The sequence below is a fragment of the Electrona antarctica genome (genome assembly GCF_951216825.1).
Source record: "Electrona antarctica genome assembly, chromosome: 13".
NCBI classification, from domain to species: domain Eukaryota; kingdom Metazoa; phylum Chordata; class Actinopteri; order Myctophiformes; family Myctophidae; genus Electrona; species Electrona antarctica.
In genome coordinates this window covers 17,117,962-17,130,401 of record NC_136794.1, presented here as the reverse complement: position 1 = coordinate 17,130,401, position 12,440 = coordinate 17,117,962, and the positions used below count along the sequence as shown (strand labels likewise).

Sequence of the window (12,440 nt, the reverse complement as noted above, 5' to 3'; positions counted from 1 at the left end):
CTCCTAAACCCCAATTCGGAACCCTTTGATTCTAATGTGGAAACGGCACTTCCCAGACTAGAAAACTGTATAAAATTAGAAATATATGCTCCTCTGGTGCATATCTCCACCTGGCTGGGTTGCCTAGCCAGGGCTGTGCACTGTAAGGTGTGTGCTTTCAGGATCAATAAAGGTCTGTCAAAAGATCTCGTAATATTTTCTGTAATTGCATGCTCATTCAAAAGCAGAGTTTTCCATGAGTCTAATAGTAGAATGGACTATAGGAAGAAGTCTGAATATTCAATGCAGCAACGTAAAATGCAGCAAGCCTATAGTGACAAAACAGCTACAGATCTTTTAGCAGCCAGGAGCTCACTTATACTGGCTTTGTTCAGAATAAAACTCATGTTGCTGTAGATACTTTTTAGTTGCATTCCTGGCATTACCTAGTACATACCAATTTGACTAGTACAGTTGCATAGGCACAATTAATAAGTGGTCACACATGTTATAAGCCTACATGACTTGCACAACAGTTTTAGAGACTGCAGCACAAGCATACCATATGTTATGGCTGAATTAGACACTTTGGGGTGGACGTAGAATACGCACAACAGGGTGGGTTAGACACTTTGACAAAGAGTATTTTATGGAGCTCTACACCAGGGACAGATCTTGACAATGTATTTAGGCTTAAAATTAAACTTGATTTCAGAACAAGACATGACACTTTTAGAGTACAGTTACTCAGACCCCAGCTTAACCGAAGTAGTCTGCGTATCTGTGTGTCTGGTTGTTGGGCGGAAGCGGTTTTCCAATGTGGGTTCCCACCGTCAGGCCAAACTGCTTGTTTGCCTGGATCTTCTTGATCTCAGGTTTCAGTTGGAAGCCTGTCTCTCCATCAAAGCTGTCAGAGGGAGTGAAGGAAAGTGGCACCTCAGCCAGGAGACCCTTCAGCCTTGATCGCCAGGTCACCAGCATGGTGTCACGGATGTCACAGGCAAAACGTGATGGGGCCCAGAATATCTGAGGAGCCAGAACTTGGAAGCCACAGTAATGCAGGATTCCGTTCTGGAATGGGGACAAGTGACATCAGTATGTTGGTTGAAATGTATCACATGTATACACAGTTAGAAATGGATAGTTAGTTTGCCAATACCTGTATTGGCCACAGGGTGACATTCATGTCTCCATTGATTCCATGGTCACTGAACATGGACTCCAGAGACCCAGTGGTGAAAGACAGCATGGCTCTCTTGTCCTAGAAAGTAATTCAAATTTCAAAGACATGCCGCAACAATACAGTATACCGTGTACCAATGCAGAGCTCTTTAGTCCTTACCTTGAAGATTCCTTGACTGTACCTCTTCTCAGGAGTGTAGGCAAAGCCCAATGTGAGCACCCGATCAATCCAGCCCTTCATGATGGCAGGGACAGTGAACCAGTACATGGGAAACTGAAACAAGTCACAAGTTAGTTCATGTTGAGGGAAAGCAATATTTAGCAAACAGTTCTTTCCCTTTCGAGAACTCACTTGAAAAATGACAAGGTCAGCTTCTTTGAGTTTCTTATGTTCCACAGTGATGTCAGCAGACAGCTTTTCTTCCTCCCATGCCAGTTTGGTCTCATTTGCATACTGGAAATTGTCAGGGTTATGCACCTCTCCTGCAGATGAGAGCACATTTGATTTTCCCTGCACAAGCTGATTGAGATGAATTTAGTGTCTTAAACAGCTCAAAGCCTCACCATTGATGTCCTCAGCAGTAGCTGTGGCTTTAAAATTCATAGCGTACAGGTCAGAAACCTCCACCGTGTAGCCCTGCAGAGCAGTTAGAACCTCCACAGCAGCATCTTTAGCAGCAGCATTGAATGAATGAGGGCTCTGGTGGGCATACACAATAAGTACCTTCTTTCCTGTTGCTTCTGCAGTCGTTTCTGCTGGTGTGGCAGCTGCGTGGCAGCTGGTGTGGCAGCTGTGGCAGCTGTGTGCTGTATCTGCTGATTAAAGTAAGTTCAGATTCAATGTAAAAAATAAATAAAAAACTCATACAAAACAAGCATGTTCCCTCAGCCCTATATAGCCATGACCGACCCCAAACTAATGTGTTCAGTCCCAAGCACCATTAAAAACTCTAAAGTCAAATAACTAAAGAAGACTCACCCATCCTCAATCACTGTGTCAAAATGATGAGCTAGAATCTGCAGTTGCAACAGGAAGGAAAGACATGCTTCATGACTGAATTGAAGTCAGATCTTTTATGCACTCACTCCCACTCGCACAGCTGTCTACTAATCAAGCAATCAATTAAATCAATCAACCACAGGGAATTCTTGAAGATTTCTCTGACTTCCGCAGGTCTGTTGTTGCTGCATTGTTTTGAACACAAGGTAAACAAATCACTACTCTGGATCGTGTTCAGAGTCAGCTATGCCAAACATTGTTATGATCACCATGATTAACATGCATCCTGTATTTTAAGCCATCATGTACAGCAGGGGTCATCAATATGTCCTTGTATTTTACTTTTTAGATGTAGTTTTTACATAACATTATAATGTTCTTATTTTGATCATACGACCCAATTACTGAATGTCTCCAGATTTTCTTCAGAATATGTATGACACTGATTTACTATGACACTACTGTATAGTGTATATGGCACATTAGGAGTCCACCAGCACAGCTAGTGGTTCTCAAACATTTTATTTTCAAGGACCTTCATACATCTGAGAGTGTACAACTGGAACCAAAAAGTAATGTAGTCTAGTGTACCTATTATTATTTTTTAACAATATATTTATTGCATTTTTCTTTTCTTTTTTACAAACAGACAATACAACAGAATACATAATACATCAGACAATACAATTACTTAAAAAAACAAACAAACAAAACAAAAACAAAAACAAAACAAACATACAGTACATACATATAAATACAGTATATTAAAATAAAATAAGGGCACTTAGACTGGTAACAATAACAGAGTCCTTATGGCCACAAGACCAAATAGCTGCAGAGAATACAATTAAACAATTTCAGTTTCCACCATTAAATAAGATAAATCATTAACCGTAATATACTGGATAAACCGTCCCCATATCCTATCAAACATCTCTTGTTTATTTTTCAAAGTATATGTGATTCTTTCCAGAGGAAGACACAATGACAGCTCCCTAAACCACTGAGTAATACTGGGTTTGCCTATCTTTTTCCACGATAAAGCTAAAGCCCTTTTGGCTTGTAGTAAACATAAATCTAGAAATCTTTGTTCGCTACTCTGAATCTTATGGCCAGGTGGATAAAGACCTAATAGAAACAGTTTCGGGTCAAGCTCAATATTTATCAACAATATCTTCTGAATCTCCCTCCTTAATTCTTCCCAGAATTCCTTCACTCTTGGGCATGCCCACAGACAATGGAAAAGTGTACCTTTGTCTTTACCACATCTGATACAAGTATCCGGAATATCTGCACTAAATTTATTTAGTTTCTCTGGAGTGATATACACCCTCATCAGCCAATTATATTGCAATAGTTTTAACCGAGTGTTACCCGTCTGGGATTGAGCCTCCGTACAGGCTGTGCTCCACTCTTCCAGTGTCAATTCCTCTTGTAGATCAGCCTTCCATGCATTATATTTGGATTCAGAGGATTCGGGAGAGAATTCTACTAACATAGAGTATAAATCAGAAATTATGCCCCTATTAAAGGGGTTTCTGATAAGCTCTTTCTCTATTATTGACAGGGGAGGGAGTGTCAAAGAGTTCACCTGTTTAACCCCTATAAAGCTTCTGAGTTGTAAATACTTAAAGAAGTGTGTACGAGGTAAATTGTATTTAGCAGCTAGTTCATCAAAAGAGAGTAGATTCCCCCTTTTGTCAAAAACATCCTTCCATTGTTTAATCCCTTTCTCAGCCCATATCTTGAAGCCCCCATCCGCCCTACCTGGGGTGAAATGTTCATTTCCCCAAATTGGGCTGAATCGAAAACTGGGTTGGATATCCAAAAGATACAGTCTGACATCCTGCCAAACTTTAATCATGTTTTTGAGTGGTGTAAACCACTCCTACAACTGGCTTTTGTGTGCAGAAAAAATGAGCATGGTTGCTATGTTCAAAATAATTTCTGACGTAATTAAATCACACCCGGGTGAACTGGATGACCGTAGCAACCATGCTCATTTTCTCTGCACAAAAAAAGCCAGTTGTGAAATCACATCCAGGTGTGATTTCATTACGTCAGATCAGAGCTGATCAGGCTATATAATACCTTACCTTATATAATACCTCACATCGGCCAAAAACTCCAGCTGAATCAACTTCATGGTCACAAATCATCACATCAGAAGACGAGTCTACCTAGCCAAAGATCTTTAAAGACGGTGGGAAGCCCAATAGACGAGACGGCTGCTCTTTGCCGAGACAGACCCTCCTGACCAGACCCGATCTTTAAAGACGGTGGGAAGCCCAATAGACGAGACGGCTGCTCTTTGCCGAGACAGACCCTCCTGACCAGACCCGATCATTTATCAAAAATGATAGCTTTTTTTTACTTAACATATTTTTTTTTCAACTAACCACCAGAGAAACAGAGATGCTCAATGCTGAACTCAATAGCCTAGATCTAGGAAAGTGGTCACTCAGTTCACCCGGGTGTGATTTCATTACGTCAGACATTACGTCAGACCACAGCTGATCATGCTATATAAAACCTTACACCACTCAGTTCACACGGGTGTGATTTTTAACAATAGGATTAGCGGTATATCTTTTCAGTTTTTTACTCGAATTAGAGTAGAGATATTCGGGCAGCGGGAGCTTCAAAGAGTATGATTCAATGTTCCTCCACGTAGGGGATCCCTTCTCTGTATAATAGAACATTATAGTTCTCAACTGAGCTGCCCAATAGTACCATAACACATTAGGGCACTTTAGCCCTCCTCTATCATAAGGTAGATATAACAGAGATAAACGGAGCCTGGGGCGTCGGTTATTCCAAATAAAATTACGAAACAATTTTTCCATTTTAGTAAAAAAAACGTCAGGAGGCGGCAAGGGGATATTCTGAAACAAATACAACAGTTTAGGGAGTGTGTTCATTTTGAGGATATTTATTCTACCTATAAGAGAAATTGGAAGGTTTGACCATCTATCCAACGCTTCAGTAATAGACTCTATAATTGGGTTATAATTCTGATCTACTGTACCACATCTTCTAGTTTAGGGACAATCTGGATACCTAAATAGGTAAATTTGTCTACCGTTCTAAAGTGGCTTGTGTAATTCGGCGGATTAGCTCTCTCCTTTGGGTTAAGGAGCATTATAGAAGATTTTGAATTGTTAACTTTATATCCGGATATACTGCCAAATTGCTTAATAAGCTCCATAAGCCTTGGTATTGACTGTTCCAGATTTTTTAGAAAAAGAATCACGTCATCAGCATATAAAGCAATTTGATGATCAAACCCACCAATATTTATACCTGTAATTCTTGTACTTCCCCTCACCGCTACAGCAAAAGGCTCTATTGCGATTAAAAACAGAAGGGGGGATAAAGGGAATCCTTGTCTGCAGCCTCTACCTATCCTTAACTGCTTTGATACAATATTATTGGTGATTACTTCTGCATAAGGGTTGTTGTACAAGAGTTTGACCCACCTACAAAACTTTTCTCCGAGGCCAAAGCGCCCCAAAAGTTCAAACAAGTAAGGCCATTCGACTCTATCGAATGCCTTCTCTGCGTCCAGTGATAGTAAGGCAGTATCTGGCGCCCCCTTCTGGTCATGCAAAATATTTAGGACCCTCCTCACATTATGAAATCCCTGTCTTCCAATCATAAAACCGTTTTGATCTCCCGTTATAATTTCAGGTAATAAAACCTCTAGTCTTTTGGCCATAATTTTACAAAGTATTTTTAAATCTGAATTCAATAGGCTAATCGGCCTCATATTTTCACATTTATCGTTTGATTTCCCCGGTTTTGGGAGAAGGGTGGTACCTATTATGGGGAGCATTACAAAAACATCAGAACATCCCAAATCTAAAAGAGGAGAGCATCCTGGCTTCCTTTGAGGGAGGCAGATGTGACTTATATGCCTTGGAATGTGTTTCTGCTTGAGGCAGGAGGGTCTGCCCACTAATCTCCCAAGAACAGATTCTGGAAACAAACAGCAGAGGGTGCTGTTCTTCCTTTTTTCTTTTGTCGATGGGTTCCCAGATTGCTGCTCACAAACACATCCTCAGATGCAAACTCAGCAAAGACCTTTCATCATAGATAAAGAATCAGCCGAGCTAGTGACCAGGGGGGGCAATAAACATTCATTAATGTGACCTACATAACGGCTTTGGATGTCTATAACAGAATTAAGAGGCTCAAAAGCAAGCTTTTTATTGACCAAAATGGTCAGGTAGCACAGAGCAGATATTCCAGCACCAGTCTATGGGGTGGAAAACCTATTTTTGGAGCCATCATGAAGTGTCACTTCAGAATAAAAGAGAAGAAGATCATAGTGTAACTGTAAGGGATATGTATTTTCAAAAATCGCTCTTTCGCAGCACTGTATGATTTGCGCTCTTCATCTCCGCTGTGAAGTCCTGGGAAAATAGATAGCCTGGCACCATCTTGCTCTATGCCACCGTCTGGCACGACACACTGCGCTCATCACTTTCTGTTTATCTCTGAGCGAGCAGAAACACAACACAGTCCTGGGTTGTGTTTCGTGCAGTTCGTCGTGCTATTTCCAGTTTTATGTGCCCGTTTTCAGAACTCTGGGCAGCCATGCCTCAAAGAAATCCACTAGTTGCGTCGCCTCTGAACCCTCTGCCAGGCCAATGATCCGAACATTAAAACGCCTGTTGTAGTTCTCCGATTTCCAATGTCCAAGAGCCCTGCGCATGTGTGTGTGTGTGTGTGTGTGTGTGTGTGTGTGTGTGTGTGTGTGTGTGTGTGTGTGTGTGTGTGTGTGTGTGTGTGTGTGTGTGTGTGCGTGTGCATGCGTGTGCATGCGTGAGACGTGAGTGCGCGCGCAGGATGCAGGTAGTATTACTAATCACGTGGGGACAACAAATTATCCCCACAAGGCTAGTAAAACCTGAAATACAAAGATACATCATATGTAGCTGCTACAAAAGCTACAACTACAAAGCTAAAAATAAGTTGAGTTGGGTTCAACTTCAAATAATAATAATAATATAGCTTGAATTTATATAGCGCCTTTCATGGACCCAAAGACGTTTTACATCAAAAACAATGAACAACCAGCAAGCAAAACACACAACCAACAAAACAACAAACAATTATTTGCCATAAGCCTGAGAGAATAGGTGTCTTTTCAAACCTTAAAGAGTCCAGTGTTGGAGCATGGCAAATCTCCACTTGGAGAGAGTTGGACAGCTGGTGGGGACTACCCTGGGGCTACTACACTGAAGGCTCTGTCCCCCAAGGTTTGCGAATAGAGGAGGTCCAAGTCATATGGACAGCAGGTTCTGTGATAGAGTATGTCCCTGGAGGAGGCCTGAGAGATACTGTGGAGCCGGGGCGTTGAGACAAAAAGGAGGAGTTTGTATCTATGCGGATTGCGGAACACACTGCACTGTGTCAGAAGTCAGAACAGAAGCCGCAAACTTTACTGTGTTGGATAAATGTATCCAACATTATGTAGGCCTATCACATAGGCCTATAGGCTATCCAATGTTGCTGGTTGCCATCGCAATGGAATTTAATATTAACATCAAAACAAAAGCTGTAAATTGAAGGAGAAAGGATTGCTTTAGGGCAGGGCAGGCTGTTCAATGAATTCCAGGTACCGGTAAGTCATTTTCGGTTTATAAAAGTAAACCAACCAACGGCAGTGGAACACATTCCCAGAATGACTGTGTACCTTTACTGGGAGGCTGCTGTTCTTGTAGGCTGCTGTCTGTCTGTAATGACATTGATGTTGCTGTCTGTCGCTGGCTGCTGCTCATTGTTGGACAGCAGTCTGTGTGTATGTGCAGTGGCAGATGTGTACATAACTACATATGTGTATATAAAGTGCAGCCATAGAACAGTAACATAACATGTATCGAAGACCTTTGTGCAAATACTAACATGCAGGTGAGGCATAAAATAGAGTAGTCCTCATGAAGGAAAGTAATCCACATGAGGAAAGTAATCCACATGAGGAAAGTATTCCACATAAGGATGTAACGCTAAGTATGTTTTTCTCCTGTTTGTGCTTAAAATGTGTTGCTCTGGTTCAGTGAAATGTTCTATTCTTGCATCACTGTGTGATGGATATAAAGTTAAGTAAGTAAGTAAGTAAGTAAGTACATTTTATTTATAGAGCACATTTCACAGACATCAGTCACAAAGTGCTTCACAACAATAAAAGCAAAACATATCAATAGTAACAATAGTAATATTAAGAAGAAGAAGAAGAATGAAAAATAAAGCAAAGAAAGAGAAAACAGAACAAACGGCACTGGTAAAAATAAATAATAATAAGAATCAAGAGATCAATACAGCACTATGTTACAAAGGCCTGTCTAAAAAGGTGGGTCTTTAAAAGTTTTTTAAAAAGGTCCACTGAGGCCACAGATTTCAGGTGCTCCGGGAGGTCATTCCATAGCCTGGGGGCGAAACTAGCAAAGGCTCGATCACCTTTAGTTTTTAGTTTTGTGGGTGGAACGACCAGCAGGGCTTGGGATGAGGATCTCAGAGGCCTTCTAGGAACATATGGGTGGAGTAAGTCACAAATATATGGGGGTGCCTGACCATGGAGGGTTCTGTGTGTGATGACAAGAATTTTAAAATGAATTCTATAATTTACTGGGAGCCAGTGCAAGGAAAACAAGATGGGTGTGGCAGGATCTCCTGGACCTGGTCAGAAATCTGGCAGCAGTGTTCTGAACCAGTTGCAGGCGGTCTAATGAGGATTTGGAGAGACATGTGAAAAGATTTAAACGCCAATGCTCCTCAAATAACGCCAACCGAGGCTTAAAAGCTAAATACAGTATTGGGCACAATTTCTCTTCAGTTTTCAATGGGCTACGTATGCTCACCCTGGCTTTGTGTTTGTGTGTGAGTAGCTGCGGTTTCAATGTCTGTTCAGTGAACATTGTTCATTCTGAATACAGCATCATTAAACCATGAGACAGTCCATCATCTGACTTCCATTAAAGAACATCCCAAAGCTGCTCATCACTGCTTATGTTCATATTCAAATTCCATACTATTGACCTCACGATCATCCCAGTACACACCACAACCTCATTTTACAGGGAACTGGATTGGAGATAATCACGCATCACTTTTATTTTTTGAGGGGCCTCCTACGCCCAGCTTTGAGTGTTTGTGTAAACACAAACATTGAAGACAAAAGTGTGTAAACACAAACATTGAAGACAAAAGTGTGTAAACACAAACATTGAAGACAAAAGTGTGTAAACAAACATTGAAGACAAAAGTGTGTAAACACACATTGAAGACAAGTGTGTAAACACACATTGAAGACAAAAGTGTGTAAACAAACATTGAAGACAAGTGTGTAAACAAACATTGAAGACAAAAGTGAGGACAAAAAATGTGATTGGCCAGAATGAGATGTACATATGATGATAAAAGGGCCCACTTCACACAGGTGTGATTTTTAAGAAGCTTAGACAAATGAATGCTCACAACTTTAATTTGAAATAAAAAAAAACACGTCCCTTTAAAACAGATATTCATCCATAACTTCAAGCTCCTAAACCCCAATTCTGAACCTTTTGATTAAAATGTGGAAAACAGCACTTCCCGACTAGAAAACAGTATAAAATTAGAAATATATGCTCCTCTGGTGCATATCTCCACCTTGCTGGGTTGCCTAGCCAGGGCTGCATGTGCACTGAAAGTTGTGTGCTTTCAGGATCAATAAAGGTCTGTCAATAGATCTGGTAATATTTTCTGTAATTGCATGCTCATTCAAAAGCAGGGTTTTCCATGAGTCCAATAGTAGAATGGACTATAGGAAGAAGTCTGAATATCTAAATAGTCAATGCAGCAACATAAAATGCAGCAAGCCTAGTGACAAAACTTATACAGATCTTTTAGCAGCCAGGAGCTCACTTACAGTATACTGGCTTTGTTCAGAATAAAACTCATGTTGCTGTAGATACTGTTTAGTTGCATTCCTGGCATTACCTAGTACATACCAATTTGACTCGGACATTTGCATAGGCACAATGAATAAGTGGTCACACATGTTATAAGCCTACATGACTTGCACAACAGTTTTAGAGACTGCAGCACAACCATACCGTAAGTTATGGCTGAATTAGACACTTCGAGCTCTACACCAGGGACAGATCTTGACAATGTATTTAGGCTTAAAATTAACTTTATTTCAGAACAAGACATGACACTTTTAGAGACAGTTACTCTACCAGTTACTCTGGTTGTTGGGTGGAAGAGATTTTCCCATGTGGGTTCCCACAGACAGGCCAAACTCCTTGTTTGCATGGATCTCCTTGACCTCAGGTTTCAGCTGGAAGCCTGTCTCTCCATCAAAGCAGTCAGAGGGAGTGAAGGAAAGTGGCACCTCAGCCAGGAGTCTCGATCGCCAGATCACCAGCTCGGTGTCACGGATGTCACAGGCAACACGTGATGGGGCCCAGAAGATCTGCAGGATTCCGTTCTGGAATGGGGACAAGTGACATCAGTATGTTGGTTGAAATGTATCACATGTATACACAGTTAGAAATATACAGTTAGTTTGCCAATACCTGTATTGGCCACAGGGTGACATTAATGTCTCCATTGATTCCATGGTCACTGAACATGGACTCCAGAGACCCAGTGGTGAAAGACAGCATGGCTCTCTTGTCCTAGAAAGTAATTCAAATTTCAAAGACACACCGCAACAATACAGTATACCGTGTACCAATGCAGAGCTCTTTAGTCCTTACCTTGAAGATTCCTTGACTGTACCTCTTCTCCGGAGTGTAGGCAAAGCCCAATGTGAGCACCCGATCAATCCAGCCCTTCATGATGGCAGGGACAGTGAACCAGTACATGGGAAACTGAAACAAGTTACAAGTTAGTTCATGTTGAGGGAAAGCAATATTTAGCAAACAGTTCTTTCCCTTTTGAGAACTCACTTGAAAAATGACAAGGTCAGCTTCTTTGAGTTTCTTATGTTCCACAGTGATGTCAGTAGACAGCTTTTCTTCCTCCCATGCCAGTTTGGTCTCATTTGCATACTGGAAATTGGCAGGGTTATGCACCTCTCCTGCAGATGAGAGCACATTTGATTTTCCCTGCACAAGCTGATTGAGATGAATTTAGTGTCTTAAACAGCTCAAAGCCTCACCATTGATGTCCTCAGCAGTAGCTGTGGCTTTAAAATTCATAGCGTACAGGTCAGAAACCTCCACCGTGTAGCCCTGCAGAGTTAGAACCTCCACAGCAGCATCTTTAGCAGCAGCATTGAATGAAGAGGGCTCTGGTGGGCATACACAATAAGTACCTTCTTTACTCTTGCTACTGCTGTTGCTACTGCTATTGCTTCTGCTGTTGCTTCTGCTGTTTCTCCTGGAAATAACTGAATAACTGCATGTCTGCGGTCAATAACCCTGACCGCAGACATGTTCAATCCCAATTAAACACCATTAAATAAACTCTAAAGCAGACTTGCACCCATCCTCAATCACAGTGTCAAAATGATGAGCAAAAAAAATCAGCAGTTGCAATATGGGAGGAAGGAAAGACATGCTTCACAACTGAAGGCAGATCTTTTAAACACATCACTCCCATTATTTCAGCTGTCTACTAATCAATCAATCAAATCAATTAACCAGTCCAGCTGGGGTGGGGTTCAAATCACAACGTTTTCTTTCACTTTTGTAGGTCTGTCGTTGAACCAGTGCTGCATTGCTTTGAACACTAGCTAAAAAGAATTCACTACTCTGGATCGTGTTCACAGTTCACAGTTAGATATATTAAGCATTGACATTGGTATGATTACCATGAATATGCTTCCTGTATTTTACGCCAATGAGGATCATGTACAGTCAAGTGAGTGTATTTCTAAAGCACATTTAAAAACAACATTAACTGAGACCAAAGAACAAAAGTAAATGTTACTCTTACAGTATACCTGGCTGTAGTGTACACAAGATATATCCATAAAGAACCAATTGAATCCAGAGAATAGACAAGAGTATTTGTTCAGGCGATCAGAGGCCTGGAGGTGGCATGGCCGGGCCTAAGGGCAGAGGAGGTTGTAAATATAATGTGGTGTATTATGTGATTATATGTAATGCAAGTTTTACACTACGGATATCTTTTTTTACATCACCAAGTTTGCACTGCTCGTCTGCTCCATAGGTCTGCTCTCTGATTTAATCCAAAGAGCTAAGCTGTGTGATGTATAGATTCTGAGTTAAGACCATTAATATCAACCCATATCCCCCTCTAGCACTCTAGCAATTATATTCAG

At 41.1% G+C, this 12,440-nt stretch overlaps 1 protein-coding gene and 1 pseudogene across 6 annotated transcripts; both read right to left on the bottom strand.

Moving 5' to 3' along the window:
• Positions 1-598: 598 nt before the first annotated feature.
• Positions 599-11,682, bottom strand: LOC306935680 (ribosyldihydronicotinamide dehydrogenase [quinone]-like). 5 transcript variants are annotated; one of them, XM_079518847.1, is made up of 6 exons: positions 2,141-2,247; positions 1,726-1,977; positions 1,514-1,644; positions 1,322-1,435; positions 1,139-1,240; positions 599-1,050 (listed from the first exon to the last, which is right to left on the bottom strand). In XM_079518847.1, the coding sequence occupies exons 1-6, from the start codon at positions 2,142-2,144 to the stop codon at positions 739-741; spliced, it is 915 nt and encodes a 304-aa protein (XP_079374973.1). In that variant the 5' UTR covers positions 2,145-2,247; the 3' UTR covers positions 599-738. The 5 variants fall into 5 exon arrangements, with proteins under 5 accessions (XP_079374973.1, XP_079374970.1, XP_079374972.1 ...); XM_079518844.1 differs by lacking the exon at positions 2,141-2,247 and adding an exon at positions 11,639-11,682 and having other exon boundaries at positions 1,322-1,644; XM_079518846.1 differs by lacking the exon at positions 2,141-2,247 and adding an exon at positions 11,639-11,670 and having other exon boundaries at positions 1,322-1,644; positions 1,726-1,974.
• On the bottom strand, positions 10,323-11,716 carry LOC306935682 (NAD(P)H dehydrogenase [quinone] 1-like; annotated as a pseudogene). The gene is made up of 5 exons (XR_013792553.1): positions 11,313-11,716; positions 11,101-11,231; positions 10,909-11,022; positions 10,726-10,827; positions 10,323-10,637 (listed from the first exon to the last, which is right to left on the bottom strand). The product of XR_013792553.1 is annotated as an NAD(P)H dehydrogenase [quinone] 1-like (transcript).
• Between the last annotated feature and the right edge of the window lie 724 nt (positions 11,717-12,440).

Excerpts from the sequence above, each read along its gene's own strand:
- LOC306935680 (XM_079518844.1), bottom strand. Across the intron at positions 1,645-1,725 it reads TACTGCTGAGGACATCAATG|GAGAGGTGCATAACCCTGAC; the intron begins GTGAGGCTTTGA and ends TCTCATCTGCAG. Across the intron at positions 1,051-1,138 it reads TCACCCTGTGGCCAATACAG|AACGGAATCCTGCATTACTG; the intron begins GTATTGGCAAAC and ends TCCCCATTCCAG.